The sequence below is a fragment of the Lithobates pipiens genome, unplaced genomic scaffold (assembly GCF_037356315.1).
Source record: "Lithobates pipiens isolate NorthernLeopardFrog02 unplaced genomic scaffold, aLitPip1_a1.2 Scaffold_13, whole genome shotgun sequence".
Classification (NCBI taxonomy): domain Eukaryota; kingdom Metazoa; phylum Chordata; class Amphibia; order Anura; family Ranidae; genus Lithobates; species Lithobates pipiens.
In genome coordinates this window covers 42,965,527-42,986,409 of record NW_027507718.1, presented here as the reverse complement: position 1 = coordinate 42,986,409, position 20,883 = coordinate 42,965,527, and the positions used below count along the sequence as shown (strand labels likewise).

General features: G+C 44.0%; 1 protein-coding gene across 2 annotated transcripts in view; it reads right to left on the bottom strand.

Annotated features, from left to right (window-relative positions):
- KDM4C (lysine demethylase 4C) overlaps positions 1-20,883 on the bottom strand; it is a 732,113-nt gene that overhangs the window by 688,098 nt on the left and 23,132 nt on the right. For both annotated transcript variants that reach the window (XM_077475057.1, XM_077475058.1), the window contains exons 2-3: positions 11,695-11,855; positions 9,567-9,742 (exon numbers count right to left, since the gene is read on the bottom strand). In XM_077475057.1, coding sequence (XP_077331183.1) covers positions 9,567-9,742; positions 11,695-11,835 — 317 coding nt within the window. In that variant the 5' untranslated portion in view covers positions 11,836-11,855. The remainder of the gene's footprint in view (positions 1-9,566; positions 9,743-11,694; positions 11,856-20,883) is intronic.

The following is a 20,883-nucleotide window of genomic DNA, read 5'->3' as shown; positions in this document are numbered from 1 at the left end:
GGGGCATGGGCAGACTGTTCGGGGTGGTCTCACGGATCAAAGGGCTTAACGCGGACCCCCAGGTGGACAATCCGGGACCTTTCTTGTTGAATCCCTCTTATTTACACCCTGGCCCCCCCTACCTAGGTGGACCAAGAGGTCACACGAGCAGCGAATCTGTCTCATGCCGCTTAGGCTACCATTTTAGGCTCACATGCTCCCTGACTGCATAGACCCCCCGAACAGGGTCCTTGTATGGACGTAACCGCAGAGGAGGGTTTATGATAATTTCCTTCTTGTATAGGTTTTACTGTATAACTTGATGAGCGAACTCTGCAGATGCCTGTAGGTTGTTTAGTATGCAATGCACTCCCTACCCTTTCCCCCCTTCCCCAACCTTCTTTATTCTGTACCCCCCTTCCCCCCTCAACTTTTATTGTATTAAACTGTTACCTGATTTGTAACAATAAACAAATATTCAACCTTAAAACACCTGAGAAGAGAGATCCTTTAATAGGGCTTGCCAACCCCCTAAAAATTTTGCTAAGCCCCTTTAGCATGCCAAACAACACTTGGTGACTCACATGAACCGGGTAAGGAAAAAATAGGATTTTTATAACAGCTTACCTGTAAAATCTTTTTTTTTTTTGGGGTACATGATGGGACACAGTGCCTCAGTAATTACTGATGGGATGTCCCAGAGCAATGCTATCTGAGGGGAGAGGAACAACAAGTAGGGAGTAATCAGACCTGAGGACCTTGTACTGCTGTCTGCAGCACACTGTGCCAAAAGGCGATATCCTCATGCCTCCTCACATCCACCTGATAAAAGCTGGTGAACGTATGGGCTGAAGACCAGGTTGCGGCTTTACAGATCTGAGCCATAGAGGCCTGGTGATGCACTGTCCACGAACCACTAATAGCTCTCGTGGAGTGCGCCTTGATTTGAACAGGCAGAACCTTCTGGTTCAAACCATAAGCTTGAATAATAACTTGTCAAATCTATTTAGCAATGGTAGATTTCAACGCTGCCTATCCTCCATTAGGACCTTCTGGCAACACAAACAAAACATCAGTTTTGCAAATCTGAGCCGTTGCTTTCAGATAGGCTTTGACTGCTCTCACAACATCCAAAGAATGTAGTGACCTTTCTTCCGTAGAACAGGGATCTGTAAAAAAGGAAGGCAGAACAATATCTTGGTTTAGATGTAAACCTGAAACCACTTTCGGTAGAAAGCTAGGATGAGGGGGTAAAAACCACTCTATCCTTGTGCATGATTAAATAAGCCTCTTTACAGGAAAGAGCTGCCAATTCTGATACTCTTCTAGCAGAAGAGACCTCTACCAGAAAAATGAACCTCCTTGTCAACAAGACCAAGGGAATTTGACTTATCGGTTCAAAAGGTCGTTTCTGTAAAACTGACAGAACCAAATTCAAGTCCCAGGGGTTTAGGGGGCGCATTAACCGGAGGATTTTTTTTTTTTTTTTTTTTTAAAGTATTTTTTATTGAAATTTTCAAGAATAAGTACAAAAATAGTAGTTGAGTAACAAGATAGTATAGAAAGAAAAGTAGACATTTCTGTCGCTACATGCGAATGTATAACACAAACAATGGAATCATACATCTACTGTTGACTACATATGTATGTTCTACAATGAAACAGAGCAGTTCCATAGAATCCATTACGTCAGTCATGAATCATAACCGGAGGATTATGACACTCTATGATAAATCATTCTGGAAGCTGGCTTCCTTGCATTAATCAAGGTAGAAATCACAGGGCCTGAGAGCCCATGACTCTTCAGAACGTGGGTTTCAATAGCCAGACCGTCAAATTTTGCGTTTGTAAGGCAGGATGGAACACCGGACCTTGGGATAACAGGTCTGTACGTGACAGTAGGGTCCACGGGGAACCTACTGCCATTTTTACCATTTCTGCGTACCAAGCTCTTCTGGGCCATGCCGGGGCCACCAGAATCACTGACTTCTTTTCCTGCCTGATCCCGCGAAGAAGTCGTGGCAGTAGCAGAATAGGAGGGAATGCATAAATCAGTGGGAACTGATGCCACAGAGTCACCAACGCATCTGTCCCGCATGCAAGTGGATCCATTGTCCTTGACACAAAGTTGTCGATCTTGTTGATGAACCTGGACGCAAAGAGATCTAAATCTGGAAACACCCCCCCCCCCCCCCCCCCCCCATCTTTGGCATATGGCCAAGAAGACGTCGGGGTGAAGAGACGATTCCCCTGGGACTAACTGCCGGCGACTTTAGTCCTCCTTCCAGTTCTCTAACCCCGGAATGAAGATTGCTGATATGCACGGTGCATGCCTTTACGCCCAGATTAATTTCTAGTTTACTTCACTGAGCTGCACGACTCCTGGTGCCTCCTTGATGATTGATATAAGCCACTGCTGTGGCATTGCCAGGCTGGGTCCTGAAAGGGCAAGCCTATAACCTGAGTGTCCAGGCCTTTAGGGCTAGATATGCCACACGGATATCCAGAATGTTGATGGATAAGGCCCTCAGTCTTGGACCATCTCCCTTGGACAGTTAACTATTCCAGAACTGCTCCCCAACCTGAAAGACTGGCATCTGTTACCACTCTCCAGGTAACTGGTAAAAAAGATTTCCCTTTTTGCAGATTCTCGGGTATCAACCACCAACTGAGGCTCCGACTCCCTGTAGGAGACAGACGCTTCGGAAAATCTAACACCTGAACCTTCTTGTTCCAGGCAGACAGGATACTGTTTTGCAGCAGTCTCGAATTAAACCGAGCATAGGGAACTGCTTCAGATGAAGCCACCATCTTCTCCAGCAGCCTCATACAAAGGCAAATAGAAGGAACCTTCTTTGCCCCGACTACCTGAATCAGATCTTTATGGCACCGATCTTTGCCTGGGGTAAAAATAACATTTTCTGGGCTGTATCTATGACCAGACCCAAATACTCCAATCTTCTTACTGGATTTAAAGAAGATTTCTCTAAGTTGAGGACCCAACCCAAGTATTCCAGGTAGTTGACTGTGGTGACCAAGTTTTAGTCCAGGCGGGCTACCGACCGGTCTATCAAGAGCAGGTCCTCTAGGTATGCAGTTACCGTCATACCTTGGGCCCTTAGTCTGGCAAGAGGAGGGGCCAGGATTTTTGGAAACACCCGAGGTGCAGTAGCTAGCCCGAAAGGCAGAGCTAAAAACTGAAAGTGGCGTTCTACCTCAAAACGCAAGTACTTTTGATGAGCAGGAAAAATAGGTACGTGCAGGTACGCATCATTGATGTCTATTGACGGCAGAAGTTCTCCTTGTAGGATGGAGACTACCGTTCAAATCGATTCAATGCGAAAGGACTGTACCTTTAGGAATCGATTCAGATCTTTGAGATCTAGAATGGGTCTGACATCACCATTTGGCTTTGGCACACTGAAAAGGTTAGAATAAAAGCCTAATTCCTTCTCTTGCATGGGAACGACCACAATGACTTTTTGCGACAAAAGTCGCTCCAATGCTAGAAAGAGACTTCCTTTTCTCTGGGAACATTTGATCTGCGGAAACGAGGAGAGGGGAATTCTCAGAACTCTAGTTTGTAACCTAGAGTTATTGTGGAGACCACCCATTTGTCCTGAAAATCCTCCTGCCAGAGCCTTGAGAATTGCAGCAGTCTGCCGCCCCACCCGAGCGAGCAGGGGCGACCCTTCATAAGGAGGCTTTAGCTTTTTGTCTTGTAGACTTCTTCCCCCAGTACTTTTGTCCCTGGGATTGACTCTGAAATTTAGTTCTTGAGCCTGACGGAGGAGGCCGTTGCAACTGCCTGGAGGCTGATGCTCTTGGCACTGGAGACAGAGCACGTTTAAAAGAGGGACGTTTACTCCTTTTCTTAACCGGCAAGAGGGTACTTTTCCCACTAGAGATCCTTTGGATATAATTGTCCAAATCCTCTCCGAACAGTTTTGCACGACAAAAGGGAAATCCAGCCAGAAGCTTCTTACATGGTGATTCGGCTGACCAATATTTCAACCATAAGACTACACATATGCACCAGCCTAAGTGTAAGGTGAGAGGTCTGGAGGATGGAGTCTCCGATTGCCTCAACTGCAAAACACAAAACCACTGATAGGTTGGCCAACCCCCGGGCTTGCTGTTCAGGTAAAACTTTGAGGACCTGTTTAACATGGTCTCTCAGGTATTGACAAACACTGATTGCTGCCACTGCAGGTTGAGCCACCGAGCCTACGAAGGAGAAAACTTTAACAGGAATTCCATTTTCTTATCAGTTGGATCCCTGAGCATCTGAGCATTTTCAACAGGACAAGTCAGACTTTTATTTACGGAGGATATGGCAGCATCAATTGCCGGTATAAGCCACATCTTTGTAAATTTTTCCTCCATAGGATAAAGTGTTGAAAACTGTTTAGGAGGGAAAAAAGGTTTATCTGGATGATTCCACTTAGAATAAATAAGCTTTTCCAGTAAACCATGAACAGGAAAGGCATGTGTAGTTTGAGGAGGTTTCAGTAAACCCAAACAAGAGGGGGGTTCTTTAACTGACTCGGATACGGGCAACTTAAATGTGGAGCAGACCAATCCGGCAAGAATTTGCCCCAGCAACCTCTCTTCCTGAGAAGCTGAAGAGGGTCCTTCTCTACTTGATTCCTCAGAAGAGGAGTCATCAGTTTCATCCCGATCCTCTGAGTTTCTCTGGTTGAGGGTCCTGGGTGGCAGAAGGGGACCTAGTGCGTTTTTTTCCCCACTGAGTGAAGATGTGATTAAAGGTCACTAGTCTTTCCTCTAATCCATTTAAGGTTGAGGAAAATGTGCACAGGGGCTGAAGTGCCAGAAGCAGTTGCAGCCCCTGACCCCAATGGCTCACCCTGGCCAGCTTCCCCAGGACCTTCGGGGGGGGTCCTCAGAGCTCGAGTGAGATCCCCTATTTTTTGGGGTATTTGTACCTCTTCTGCCCATAGTGCCAAGCAACAAGGCAGAGGTAGTACCAGAATGCACTGACTGCTGAGAAATGTAGTTCAGCAACTGCCGCTGCTACAAAGTCTCAGTCTGGTGCTTAAGTAAAAGTTGGCTTGGGAATGCCTGTGTCTCCCACTCACATGTGCCCGTCTGCTCTGTGTCCCTCCATAGGCCATGTGCATCTGAAAAGAGTGCACTTTATGGCTTGTGTGCAGCCTGCGATGTGGGCGTCTAACCATGCTTATGCTCCACCCCCCCCCCCCAATCGCCATCCACCCCTTCCACCCCCCCCCCCCCCTGTCTTTTCAAAAAAGACCACTTTCCTGCACGAGCCAAGGCTCTGATCCTCGGGACAAGCCTGGAGAGGAGGCTGGGGTGGAGGAGGGAAGAGGTCTGATGGATGGGAAGGCGCCGTAATGGCGACAAGCTGCAGCGGCGGGCGGTGTAGCATACTACCGCTTTCCTGTGCCCAACCTAAGCCGTGAGGGGGGGAGAATCCCTGTAGGAGAAAAGCCCCCTACCCACATCCTACCTGGAGCATGACTTGGAGAAGCATACAGCATGGACACCGAGACAGACAGATCAGGCATGAAAGGTATGTACTCTTGACAGCCCTCGGTGGCGACTATAGGCATAGCATACATTTACTTAAAGGAGAAACCTATTATAACTAGAAAAATTCTTAAGGAGTACCTTATCCATCTGCAGGGTTCTGTGTAACAGACCCAATCTTCGCCTCTCACGGTGGGCTCCATTTAGAGAAAAACCTTCAGAGACTGGGGCCCCCTATGTATAGGGGGGATCTGCAGTTCTGGGCCTGTAAAGCACCCCGCCAGGGATATGACTGTAAAAAAAATACTGGATCCCGGGGTCCAGCTCTCTAAAAAGAGAAGCGTTAAGGTAAAACCTTGTTTCTTCAGACACAAGGCCTGGAAAAGACACTTTGAATGGATCCGGTTACATGGCTTGCCCCAATATAGGATTATTCCAGTGGAGTTCAGCACAGCACATCTTTACTTGTGACCAACACCTAAGACACTGGCGAAAAAAACTGGAGGTACTCCCAGTAGTGGGAGGGGTTATATAGGGGGTTGAAGTTCCTGTCTAGGTTTGCCAGTGTCCAATCACCTAGTTATAACCCATCAGTAATTACTGAGGCTCTGTGTCCCGTGATGTACGAGATAGAAAATTAACCGCTGCAAGTGTCTGCTCTGTGTCCCACAGCTGCCTTCTGGAAGCACCTCATGCTTGGCCTAAACAGTCTAAATAAGCTGGGTGTGCGTCGGAACCTTCTGTGCATGCGTATGCATGCACGTGGTCCAGGCGAATCCTCATGCGCCCAAATAAAAGGCTACTGCACACGTGCGTCAAAAGGCGCGTGCACCATGGCCGCCAAATAAACTGCTGTGTATAGTGGCACGCTTGCAAACGTACGTGCGCCCTGGTGAACCAAAGCGAAATGGCACACCATCGTGCGCCATTGTACAGGTAAAAAACAGCCAGACACAAGCAAAAAAAAGAAAAAAAAAAAGAAAAAGAAAAAACACACCCACAGCTAGCACAAAACTCCCATCTGGTCACCGCACACAGGTGTCCAGCATCTAGCTAGCTTGACTGATTGCTAAAATCACTGGGACACCCCACAATAATAAGTAAAAGGGGTTTCACTTACCCATCCAGGTGCAGGGCAGCTTAGAATCTAAGAGCCCAATTTTCACAGCTGGTTCCTGTCACTTGAGGACCTTCAAGGACTGGGTACCTGTTTCATGTTTAGGATCCACTCCCTTGGGCCTATACACCACCCTGCTGGAAAACCTTGCGCTGTGGTGTCCAGGATTACACTTTGCAGGGTCCATCGCCCGGAGGCCGCATTACAGGCAAAACCTTGCAGGATCTTGATTCTCGTTTGCGAGGTTCGGGTACCATTTATCTAAGCATATAAAGCCTGTGTCAAATGGATCCGATCGGTCAACCCCTTGATTCATTTAAGAATCGTTTGTGGGACTAGAGACCTGGAGCTCAGAGAGCTCAAACAAACTGTGCCATCCACCTTGCAGACACTGGTAAAAAACTAAAGTGCTTCCTTTGTGGGAGGGGTTATATAGGTGATCACTTCCTGTCTGAAGACCTTTGGTCTACCAGTGTCACCTGGAGATTGAGTATAACCCAGTAGGTAGTATGAATATCAAGATATCTTAATGTTCATTTAAACATGTTATACTTACCTCCTCTGTGCAGTTGGTTTTGCATAGAGTAGCCCTGATCTTCCTCTTCTGGGGTCTCTTAGTGGTGCTCCCGGCTTCTCCTTTTCCTCCTGGCCCATTGGAGAGCCACTCTCACTCAGGGCACTCGTCCAGGCGTGCTCCAGTGTCCTGCTGCTGCGTCTAATGACAGAAAGCAGGACTTGGCCCCACCCCCCGCGTCATTGGATTTGAATGCCAGCAGCAGGAGCCAATGCCTGCGCTGCTATCAATCTTTCCAATCAGGACCCGAGACACTGGCTGGAGCTGGTTTGCTCATCCCCCGTCACTGGAAAGACCAGGTTCAGACAAGTAAAAGGGGGCCTCTGTGGGACAGCGGCATCACAGGGAGGTTTTTCACCTTAATGCATTAAAGGTAAAAAAAACCCTCAGGGTTTACAAACCCCTTTATGTGATATGAAATCCAATGAATCCCTCAGTGCTTTAAACCTTCACCAGAATGGTGTCTGAATTTCAAAGAAACCCCTCCACCTCTTAAGAATGGTCGCTTACCAGCTACTTATGACCTCCTGTTACAGGAGGTCCTTCCCGCTTGTGGCTATATACCCAGCCAAGTCCTTTGATCATCCAAGAGAATCACGCTGTCATGCCTCTACCGCCCAAGAAGTGCCCAATCCCATATGAACCCCAAGAAAAGATAAATCCATAGTGTTCAAAGCCTTCTTTATGGTAGACTCATGAACAGAGGTTTGCCAGTTCCAGTGATGTCTTCAAGCCAAGAGGTTACTCGTAGGTTCTTTACCTCATTGAGGATTCTGCATTGTGCCTTGGGAGTCATCTTGGCTGAGAACCCACTTCCAGGAAAAGTAGGCACAGTACTAAATGCTCGATTTAGAGACAATTTGTCCAACTGTCTACTGAAAGATTCAGTAGACATTTTGATATTGCCTTGTAACCCTTTCCAGCCTTATGCAGATGAACTGCTCTTGATCATATGCCTTCAAAGAGCACCTTTTTGGGAGGCATGGTTTACATCAGCTGATGCTTCTTATACACTGCAATCTTAAAATGTTTGACCATCCCTTATCAAAGTAACTGTAAACCACACCTCCAAACTTAATTAACTGGACTCCAGGTGTGCAATCCAATTTCTCCAATTAGCTTTTGTCGAAGTGATTAGGCTATGTGCTCACTTAGCCGCAACGCTTCACTTCCCGATTCCCTGACAGAGGATGGCGGAGGGAGCAGCCGGGAGATGAGCGATTGCTACCAACATCACTGGATCCTAGAACGGGTACCGTATTTATCGGCGTATAACACACGCTTTTTCCCCCCTTAAAATCAGGGGAAAATCGCGGGTGCGCGTTATACACCGATCCTCCGTGATTTCCGCACGATTTCTGGACCTTCGGCCGCCTCGGCGGCTTTCGGCCGCTCTTGGACCTTCTCGGCGGCTTTCGGCCCTTCTCTGCGGCAGAAAACCGCTGAGAAGGGGCAAGAGTGGGCGAAAGCCACCCAGAGCGGCCAAAGCCGCCGAGAAGGTCCGAGAGCGGCCAAAAGCCGCCAAGAACTTCCGGGTGCCACCGAGATACACAGGACATCTCGGCGGCACCATTTTTAAAAACATTAGCTGACATCAATGACGGACAAGGCTGCAATAATGGACAGGCTGCATGACAAGGCTGCAATAATGGACAGGCTGCATGACAAGGCTGCAATAATGGACAGGCTGCATGACAAGGCTGCAATAATGGACAGGCTGCATGACAAGGCTGCAATAATGGACAGGCTGCATGACAAGGCTGCAATAATGGACAGGCTGCATGACAAGGCTGCAATAATGGACAGGCTGCAATAATGGACAGGCTGCATGACAAGGCTGCAATAATGGACAGGCTGCATGACAAGGTTGCAAATGACACTGACAAGGCTTCAGATGGACACTGACAAGGCTGCATTGATGGGCATTTAAATTAAGTTCTCTTTTCCTTAAAATTCCCTCCTAAACTTGGGGTGCGTGTTATACGCCGATAAATACGGTAAGTGTCCATTTATAAAAAAACAGCAGCTGCAGTATTTGTAGCTGCTGACTTTTTTTTTTTTTTTTTTTTAAAGGTGCAACTCCTCTTTAATGTCTAAATGGGTTGACTTACTTTTTCTTGTCACTGTACTACTAGAGATTCTTAACCAGCTCATCGCCTATGGTGTATCTGCCTCAGTCTTTTGTAAAGGCATCATAAACATTGAGCTACAGCTGGTTTTTTTTTGCACAGATGTTTTCCAAATCATATAAAAATGCATTTCTTATATTGTATAAGCATAGGTATCTTTCGGTAAATAAAAAGAATAGGGATTGAATTGTTTCCTATTAAACAGCACTGCAGCATCCAAAAATCCCAAAAATCAAAAAGGAGTATCAAAACATACTTGTCACTATTTGCCATTCTTCTGAATTCCTTTACAGTCATTGGTTTCTTCTGGATATTATATTGAGTGAAGAGGCCTGACTGGCCAGTGACCATCTGCTGGATTGGGGCAGGAATTACAAGGTCATCTATATCGTCATAATTATTCTTGGGTTTCCATCCCTTTGGTGGTATCACCTTTAAAAATCAAATGAAAATAAAAAGTGAATCAATAATAAATAATGTAATTCCTTAACCATCTCCTGCCTGGCCTATTACAATAGTACCGGAGGGCGGGAGTACCATTATCCTGGGAGGACCTAATAGGCCACGCTTCCACTCACACGCCTTATGTGCACTCTAGGAGGACACACAGGGGCGGACAAAGCGAGAGACAGATCAATGTACTGGGTCGACCTTGGTATCAAGCGATGTCTGTGACTAAAATCAATGGCCACAAAATGGCTTCTCATTCATAGCCATTAGTACACGATGGCTATGAATGGCAATTGAATGTCTGATTGATCACATGGTACAGGGCCATTTACAGCGGATTTGTACCATGTGCTAGTTGTGGCCAATCACAGCTATCACAAAATGTACAAATCATATGAATTGATGCCACGCATAAAAATGATTGCTTATAGAGTGATCAGTACTGGAATGAGAAATGCTCGTGTAAAAAAAAAAAAAATAATAATAATAAAGTCCTGATCACCTACCCAGAGCAGTACAGTGTCACTCTGGTGCATTAGGCAGGTTTCAAAAGGTATTAGGCAAGTTCAACAACCATTTGGGGAACTTTACAAGGGGACCAAAAGAATACCAAGTGCAGATGGACTTATAATAAAGTGTTGCAGCACATTTTTTTTTTTTTGTAAGTAGAACTATGGCTTCCTGAAAAAAAAAAAAAAATTAAAAAAAAAAAAAAAAAAAAAAAAAAAAAAAACACACAACCCTTGAATAAAAAATACAAGCACACATTAACCAACAAATTCCCTGTCTAAAGGAATATGTTAAAACAACAAAAGTTGTTGTTTTTACAAAAAAAAAAAAAAAACATACAATTTATTTTAGATGGACCAGTGAGGGAAAGTATTGGAGAAGGGAAACTGAATATAGACCAGTAAGGGGATAGATAGTAAAGGTTGGAAGTGAGCTCAGGCTCGACTTGGCCTTTAAGACAAGAGATAGTCTAAAGTGGCAAATGGAATGGTGTGACATATGAAACATATTGGAAGAAAAGAAAAAAAAAAACCCAACACAGCACACACACACACACACACACACACATTTAAATATGACAGTATATATAAAAACATACTTTTAAGTATACTATATACAGAACAAGCACCTGAACTATTGAGCAAAAATTATATAATGGTTTTAATTTGTTATTTTCGCATTGAAACCCATGAGAAATAATGTGTTTCATAAGAAAAAAAAAAAAAAAAAAAAAAAAAAAAAGAGAGAATCCAAATTGCACAACAACTTTAACCCTTTCCTGCACCTTGTGCACCTACTTTTTTGCACTAGTTGGATTCCTTGCAAGGTGCTGCAGGATCGGTTATCTATCCCTATAGACTACATGCATCTGTTGGATTCTTGCCATTTAAGAGATTGTATGATCAACTAAATATGCTACGTCACAATTGTTTTTTTAGGTTTTATCAGGTAGTTGTGTCTGCATCACATAGGGCCACATTGGCTCTATCTTGCCAAGAATGTACAGTTTGAATCCTCAATTTTCATACTAGGGAGGAAAATATGTACTAAGGCAAACAAGTTATCGTACTTGCTTGCTATTTTATGGATGTGTAACCGAAAGCTAGCCACAGATATTAGTCGGATTATACAATCTCCTTTAGATCTGCCAACAAATATTTGGTGGTAGAGCCCCAATATATAAAATTAAACCAAATGCATACATGGAGCCTCTTGCTACACAGTTGCTAGTAAATCTAAAAACAAAAAAAAAATTGTACAGTAAAGACATCATATACTGTAAACAGATCATAACATATGTGGCAAGAATTAAACATCTCACCTAGTCAAGTGTTATCCTTTGTACCAATGGAAAACATTTATATATCCCCTAAAAGTACAACAACATTAACACCTTCGTCTCAGAAATATCCTATAAGCATTACCTTTGCCAAACCAGATCGGTGAGCACCTTTAGATTCCATATATACTAAGTATTTGTTGAAATCTTTGAATTCTTCCATGGTGGGTCGGAAAGTCATGATTTTGCAAGCAGGATTCTGCTCATCAGAGTCTTTTGCAGCCATTTTCAATATCCGGGGATACACTGGAAAAGATTGATTAAAATACATGATTTATACATACATTTGAAAAGAGAGAAAAAAAACTATGTTCGCAATAAATATTGCTAAGGGATAAGAAAAACAAACACTAACTTAGGCCTCATTCACACTGGTACTGATAAACTTGCGTTTAAATTCAAGATCAGTGCTTCCCAAATCGTTCTTTAAGTCAAGGAACCCTTTTAAAATAGGCATCTTGAGGCACGCCATTCTAAAATATGTAAAACTATTTGTTTTTTTTTGGTTTTTTTTTTACAACAAAAACACACACACACACACACACACACACACACACGGTATTAGAGATGATTTGGTTTAACCACTTCAATACCAGGCACCTTCCTGCCCAAGCCAATTTTCAGCTTCCAGTGCTGTCGCAATTTGAATGACAATTGCGCGGTCATGCTACACTGTACCCAAACAATTTTTAACATTTTGTTCCCACAAATAGAGCTTTATTTTGGTGGTATTTGATCACCTCTGCGATTTTTTTCTTTGTTTCTGTTACATTTTTTTGTAAATAAGTTTTCTTCTTCAATAACGGGCACTGATATGGCTGTACTGATGGGCAACGATGAGATGGCACTGATAGATGGGCACTGATGGGTGGCATGGCTAGGCATCCCTGTTTTGTAATGCAAATATGAGGTGCCAGTCAGTGCCCATTTGTGGACACTGATTGGCATATTTTGGCCATTTTGTTTACATGTGGATGGCCATGGGCTTCCCTGGTGGTCTAGTGTGGTCATCTGGAGGGGGGGCTGCACTGATAAACAATCAGCGCATTCCCCCCATCAGCAGAACCGCCGATGAGCTCTCCTCTACTCGCGTCTGTCAGACACGAGTGAGGAAAAGTCGATCACCGGCTCCTGTTTACATTGTGATCAGCTGCGATTGGGCACGGCTGATCACGTGGTAAAGAGCCTCCGCTGGAGGCTCTTTACCGAGATCGGTGTAGCTGTGTGTCAGACTGACATACCACACCAATTGCCATGATGCGCGGCCCCACGGGCGTGCGGCGGCTGATATCCTGAAGGATGTCATTGTTAGAAAAGTTTTAAATGTCTATTGTGCAACTATTAGAAAAGTTATTAGAAAAACAATAACCCTGAGACCGATTTTTAAAATGACTTCTGAGCACGTTGTTGTATTAACTTGCTGTATCGTTTTGTTTTAATTAACTCCATAGTAAGTTGTAGGATGATTAGGCTTAACCATATATGGTAGACGTACAGGAAACACTAATTAGCCAAATAAAGTACCATTTTGTACCAGGCACGCTATCCGTTTCCTCAGCCAATAGAAGCATTGAGGCTATATTATTGTAGGTATTAGGAGGAGGGGTTTTACATCTTTGTGCGATTCTTACTGCATCTTTTGGCTTGTAAGCTTCATCCTTTTGTGTGACACATCAGAAATAAATTGTCTGCTTCTCAATACACCTGGAGTTTGACTGATCACAAGAGAAAAATAATCCTATGACTGCCAGACAAGATAACACAATAAAAGTGCAGCGCCAGGGCGAAAAGTGCAATTCACACAGCACGCGATGTGTATACATCCAAAAATGGAATAATAAAGTGCAATATTTGGTACAGTTTGAAATTAAATAAATCACAACATATGTGCAATGTGATATCACAAGTGCAAACAAAAGAAGAAGGAGAAATTGTTACCGCTACCCGTTTCAAGCAAACCGACAGAAACTGATTTATCCCACTAGATTTTCTGTCATCATCAATCATGGCTGACGGCAGTACCTCAAGACCAGTTCTTGCATTTAAAACACAATTGAGCAAACTTAGATGATTATCTGAAGGAGGCATCCGTTTTGAAAACCAGGTTCTTGGCTAAAAGGATACGATGACAAGGCTTTAGACTCCCTCATATTGGAGTTTGGCAATAAGGACATTAAGCAACTGTTAGCCCTTGTACACACGGTCGGAGATTCCGACAGAATGTGTCCTATGGGAACGTTTTGTCAGATATTCCGACTGTGTGTGGTCTCCATCGGACTGTTTCCGTCAGAATATCCGACGGACCAACTTTTCCAACTTGCCGGTAAAATTTTCCAACAAAATGCTCCTATCGGAACATACTCCATCATGTGTAGCCTACTCTGACGGACAAAGTGCCACGCATGCTCAGATAAAATTCCTAGACCAAAGCTATTGGCTACTAGTCTGAACGTAGTCCCGTCGGAACGAAATAACATCATCACGTTATGTACAATCGGATTTTCCGACAACTTTGTCTGACCGTGTGTATGCAACAGTTTCGGACAAAATCCGTCTGACAAAATCGAACGGATTTGGTTGTCAGAACGTCCGACCGTGTGCACGGGAGCTTAAGCGAATACCCCCATCAAGGTGAGAATGTGGATGATTTTGGTCTAGCCTTTTTTACCACTTATTCAAGTCATCATTGGACAACTGAAAGGATCATCAAAAGACACTGACCAGTCATTAATAATCAATGTGTCCTTGGTCCTCTAGCATCATATCATCCAAGGGTCATTTTCAGAGGGGCAACTAACCTAAGGAATACCGTAGCGCCCAATGTCCCTAATCCCCCTACCAGAACCACCTTTTTTTGGTGATCGGAAGGGTTACTATCTCTGTGGAAGCATCAAGCTTGCAGAATCACACACCGAGGGAGGAAGATTACCGAGTTTACTTCGGTGGGTACAGAAGTCACTTACCCTATTAAGTCCTTCATTTCATGTATAGAATATGTAGGGTGTACTATTTGTATGCTACATGTCAGGTTGGTGGAACATATAGCCAATATCGGAAAGGATTTTGACAAGCATAATGTTTCAAAAGTATTATGATTTGAAACATAATTGGGGTCCCAAGGGCACCACTTTTGTTGCCCTTGAGAAGTACAGTGGGGACGGAAAGTATTCAGACACCCTTAAATTCTTCACTAGTCACGGAGTTGTTGTGAAGCAACTCCTTCGTTATTTTAGCTGTGTGCTTAGGGTCATTGCCTTGTTGGAAGGTAAACCTTCGTCCCAGTCTGAGGTCTTGAGCACGCTGTAGAATTTTTTCACCCAGGATATCCCTGTACTTGGCCACATTCATCTTTCCCTCGATTGCAAGCAGTCGTCCTGTCCTTACAGCTGAAAAACACCCACACAGCATGATGCTGCCACCACTATGCTTCAAGGTTGGGACTGTATTGGAAAGGTGATGAGCAGTGTCTGGTTTTCTCCACACATACCGCTTAGAATTAAAGGCCAAAAAGTTCTCTTGGTCATCAGATCAGAGAATCTTATTTCTCTGAGTCCTTTGTTTTTTTTAGCAAACTCCATGTGGCTTTCATGTGTCTTGCACTGTAGAGAGGCTTCCGTCGGGCCACTGTCATAAAGCCCCGACTGGTGGAGGGCTGCAGTGATGGTTGATGTTCTACAACTTTCTCCCATTTCCCGACTGCATCTCTGCAGCTCAGCCACAGTGATCTATGGGTTCTTTTTTACTTCTCTCACCAAGGCTCTTCTCCTCAGATAGCTCAGGTTTGGCCGGACGGCCAGCTCTAGGAAGGGTTCTGGTCGTCCCAAATGTCTTCCATTTAAGGATTATGGAGGCCACTGTGCTCTTAGGAACCTTAAGTGCAGCAGAACATTTTTTTGTAACCTTGGCCAGATCTGTGCCTTGCCACAATTCTGTCTCTGAGCTCTTCAGGCAGTTCCTTTGACCTCATGATTCTCATTTGCTCTGACATGCACTGTGAGCTCTAAGGTCTTATATAGACAGGTGTGTGGCTTTCCTAATGAATCAGCATAGTCAAACACAACTGGACTCGAAGGTGATGATCAGAAGAAATGGACAGCACCCTAGTTAAATATGAGTGTCCCAGCAAAGGGTCTGAATACTTAGGACCATGTGATATTTCAGTTTTTCTTTTTAACAAATCTTCAAAAATGTCAACAATTCTGTGTTTTTCTGTCAATATGGGGTGCTGTGTGTACATTAACCACCTCGCGCCCGCCCTATAGCCGAATGACGGCCGTAGAGCGGGCGCTTTCGTCCGGGTGGCCGTCCCTGGACGTCCTGTTTACTTCCGCAATGCGCGCCGCCTCAGGCGCGCATCGCGGAAGTTCTGTGTTCGCCGTGTCCCCCGGGGACAGGCAAACACAGATCGCTGTAAATGGCCAATCACAGCGGCCGTTTACAGCACGATCGGCGTGTCCAATGGGAGATGATCTCATATGTAAACATATGAGATCATCTCTCAGCGCCGCTCTCCCTCCTCACACAGACAGCGTGTGAGAGGGGAGAGATGAACGGCTGCAGCAGCCGTCTGTGTGTGTAAAAAAAAAAAAATAAAAAAAAAAAAAGGGAGTAAAAAAGCGCCATCCTCCCCCAGTGCCATCCTGCCCCAGTGCCATCCGCCCCCAGTGCCACCTGTTAGTGCTATCTGTCCCCAGTGCCATCTGTCATCAGTGCCACATAGTGCCATCTGTCATCAGTGCCACGTATTAGTGCCATTTGTCATCAGTGTCACGTGTCATTGTCCTGGTATTTCAAAAGTGTAATAAGTAGTCAACAAGATAGATGTGTAATTTATGTTCCTAGAACACATGATGGCGCTCCCTGCATGTTGGGCCTCTCTATGTGGCCAGGCTGTGAAAAAGTCCCACACATGTGGTATTGTAATACTCAGGAGTAGCAGAATTTTTTTGGGGGTGTCATTTGTGGTATACACATGCCCTGTGAGAAAAATAACCTATTACAATGACAAGTTTGTGGAGAAAAATAAAAAAATGAAAAATCGTAATTTTGCAAAGAATTGTGGGGAAAAAAATGACAACATCAAAAAGCTCACTATGCCTCTTACTAAATACCTTGGAATGTCTACTTTCCAAAAAGGGGTCATTTGGGGGGGTATTTGTACTTTCCTGACTTGTTTCGGGTCACAAGAAATGAGATAGGCCACCAGTACATCAGATGTGATCAATTTTGTGCGATTCGCACCACAGCTTGTAGACTCTCTAACTTTCACAAAGACCAAATAATATCCACTAATTTGGGTTATTTTTACCAAAGATATGTAGCAGTATAAATTGTGGCCAAAATTTATGAAGAAAAATTAATAATTTGCATAATTTTGTCACAGAATACAAAGAAATTTTTTTTTTTTTTTCAATTTTTTCATTTATAGCGCAAAAAATAAAAACCCCAGAGGTGATCAAATACCACCAAAAGAAAGCTCTATTTGTGGGGAAAAAAAAAGGACAAAAAATTAATTTGAGAACAGTGCTGCATGACTTAGTAATTGTCATTCAAAGTGTGAGAGCACCGAAAGCTGAAAATTGCTCTGGGCAGGAAGGGTGTTTAAGTGCCCAGTAAGCAAGTGGTTAATGAGGGAAAAAAAATGAACTTAAATGATTTTAGCAAATGGCTGCAATATAAGAGTGAAAAATGTCAGGGGGTCTGAATACTTTCCATCCCCACTGTATGTACCTCACTGGCGTGGGAACAATGGCAAGTGGAATATCTCCAGAACTGAGACCAACTGGATTTATAAATTGGGTTCTCATGTGCCTCATGGCTTGAACGTGGAGTGGGACATCAACTGTTTTATTAATAATAGTTGATGTCCCCTCCACCACACATCACAAAATTATTTAGATTTTATTCTACTTCTTAATATCATCACTATTCTACCCATTTTGGGTCCAATAGCACCATGAACTCAGATGTTGCGCATGTACGTGTGCCCATATTAAATACCAATTTTATTGTATGTATGTCGTTATATGTTCAATTGGAATTACAGGGAAGCTAGCCTACATGATTGGTTTAATTTTATTTATGCAAGGTTTGATTTTGACCCACAAGATGGCACTGTCTATTCTAGTGCCTCTTGTACTGCTGTCTACAAAAGGATCTGTTCATCTTGATTGATGGACACATCTTTTCACCAATGACAGCAATAATTGATTTAATTTCAGTCATGTGAGGTTATATTTTGCTCCACAAGATGGTGCAGTGTATTCCAGCACCCCTTCTATTGTAGTCTACAAAAAGGATCTGTTCATCCAGGATGGACACATTTCACCAATGACTGCATAGGTCAGTCTTTTTCACATCACCTATGACAGGCTGAGTTCTGTCTACTAATGATTGTACTTGAGCACATTTTTGACCAATGGCTGTGCATCCCTTGTCTGCCAATTGGAGCATTTATAGTGCAGATAGAGGCATGTGTACGTACCCCTAATGATGTAATTTATGACGAAACAATCAATTGGGGCGGACATGTACACACGCTACTGCACATATGCGATCGCTGTCTGCATTTTAAGGAAATTTTAAGGAAGCGCGTGGCTCGAGACATGCTCTCAGCTTGAACTTTTGCTATCCTGTGTATATGCACTGCTGCTAATAAACTGCAAAGAGGAGACAATATATACTATGTGGAGTCTTTTGGTGTCTATATACCCCAGAACTGTGACTTTTCTAAAATGCCATGCCCTGATCAGCTGTGAAGTTCCTGGTGTGTATCTTCTGAGGCTACTGGGGAGAGATGTCAAGACATCTTTTCTATGGATCACAGATAAAATAAAGCGCTTTGTGACCTCCCCGAATAAAAGGGGAGATTTCCAATACACCCCCTCTTCATGGGACTCCTGACAAAAATCAGCTGCATATGAACTTTTCTTTTTGTTTGCACATTGTTTTCACTTGTGATATTACATTGCACATATGTTCTGATTTATTTCAAACTGTACCAATTATTGCACATTATTATACCATTTTTGGATGTATACACGTGTGTTGTGCGAGTCACATGAATTGCACTTTTTGCCCTAGCGTGCTTCACTTTTGTTTAATCATTTTCTTTGTGCCCGATATCCGGGTTATAGTGCTCAGCTGCTGGCCGCTCTATGTACTAAACGCAGATATCTCTTTACACTTGTTCACGATTACAGGTGGTTTATTTGTCTAAAGAAAAATACACCTTTCCAAACTGAACCGAATAATCATCCAGTGTTTCTCCTCTTTCAGTTTCTTTACCTCACTCAGCTAATGTGACCCCAGTGACACAGAGGGGCAGGATAGGCCAAATAATGAAGGTGCCGGACATCCTCATCAACCATTGACATCATTGGTTGTAAGGGTGTACAATAAAAAACCTGTGGCTTTGTGCAACTAAAAAGGCAGGCTTCATCCACTCCCTGGTTTGTATACAATTTTTGGGCAGTTTGCCAAGGCACCCCTGAAGAAACCCAAAAGCACCCTGGTTGAAAATGCCCGACATTTTTAATGGGATATTCACACTGTGGAAGAGATTTACTAAACTGGAGAGTGCAAAATCTGGTACAGCTCTGCATAGAAATGAATGAGGCTTCCAAGTTTTATTGTCAAAGCTTAAAGTGGACCTTCAGTCATTTTTTTTTCAGCTTTCCATCCATTACATTTTCTGCCCTTATTGTTTTAACTTTGGATAGCAAAATAATTATTTTTTCTGCCAGTTAATACCTTAAACAGCCCACTTCCTGTTTCTTGTCTGGTAAAAAGCCTAGGCTTATGACATCATGCACAGCTCTCGCCAACTCTCATGAAAGCTTGCCAGGAAGGGAGGGCCAATCAGATCTGCAGGTGTGACTGTGTGTCTGTGTAAATCCAGGAAGTGAACAGGCAGAAGCTTCAGCTGCCCACAGTTAAAATGGTTGCAGCCAGACTCCGTGCAGAGAGATTTCTGCAGCATATCTGGCAAGTACTAAATCACAGTATATATAAAATATGCAAAGTAGTTGGAGGGAAGCTTCAGAATGGCAAAGATGTTTTTATTACAAATTATGTGAGCAGACTGCAGTTCCTCTTTAACTGAGCAAGTTGAAGTTAGAAGCCGATTGGCTGTACAGCTGCACCAGATTCTGAGTGGTCCAGTTTTAGTTAGCTCTGGCATTTTGCTTCGGGCAGAGGGCATATGTGCCCTGTCCAGCCTTGCTACTGACAGCCCAAACTATGAGAGGCTGACAGGATGCTGTGAAAGATGCACCTGATGGGATGAACATTAGGGGCAGTATGTGCTCAAAGATGAATGCCCAGAAAGCAAGACGACTTTGTTCCAGGCATCTGTCCCTTGACGTATACCGCCCTAAATGTCTAGCCACAGAAGCGGTCAGCCTCTCAAAGTTTGGCAGACTGCCAGCAAGCGGAGCTGGACAGGGCACCTGTGCCTTCTGCCAGAAGGTAAACACCAGGAGCTCCATGTACTAGAGCCAAATGCTAAATAGGAAGCACAAGGCCCAATGTACACTGGGCATTTAGACCTAGTACATGGGGCTTTGGTGTTTAGCTGCGCGGGGGGGGGGGGGGGGGGGGGGGCACATGTACCCCGACCAGCCCCATTACTGGTGATCTGCTTATTTCTATGAGAGTCTGACAGCTGCTGTGGCTAGATGGGGCTGGATTGTGCCTCTACCAGAATTAACATTTAGGGCAGCATACATCAAAGAACGATTGCCTGCAATGGAGCAAATACTAAGCCTTGCATTCAGCCCACAAGGTGCATCATCCATCCCCGTCTAGTCGCAGCAGCTGTCTGTCAGTCAGGGTTTGACAGGCTGTTAGCAGTGGGGCTGGATAGGGCACCTGTGCCCCCACCCACAGCTAAAAATCAGAACCCCCATGCGCCAGGTCTAAATGCGCCATGTGCATGGGAACTAAGCTTCATTTAATTCCCAGATAATTTCTCCTGCATTTAGAAAAGCTGGAGTGTATGGGGCCTTACACAAGCCATACTGCAAGGTTTAAAATAAAAATATATATTTTCATTTGCAGCCAGTTAGTTCTCTAAACCTAAAAAAATAAAAAGGCTTCCCTGAAGTCATAGCATCTCTACTCAGAATATTAATCTACCCCCATCCCATTTCTGTAATCGCCTGATATTTTCCCCAGAGGTATGCAAAGGTAAAATTTCCACTATCTAAAGCAATGGACTCCGGTTTATAGCACTAACGATTTTATCTTTGGTCAGTTAAATGCCAAGAGTACT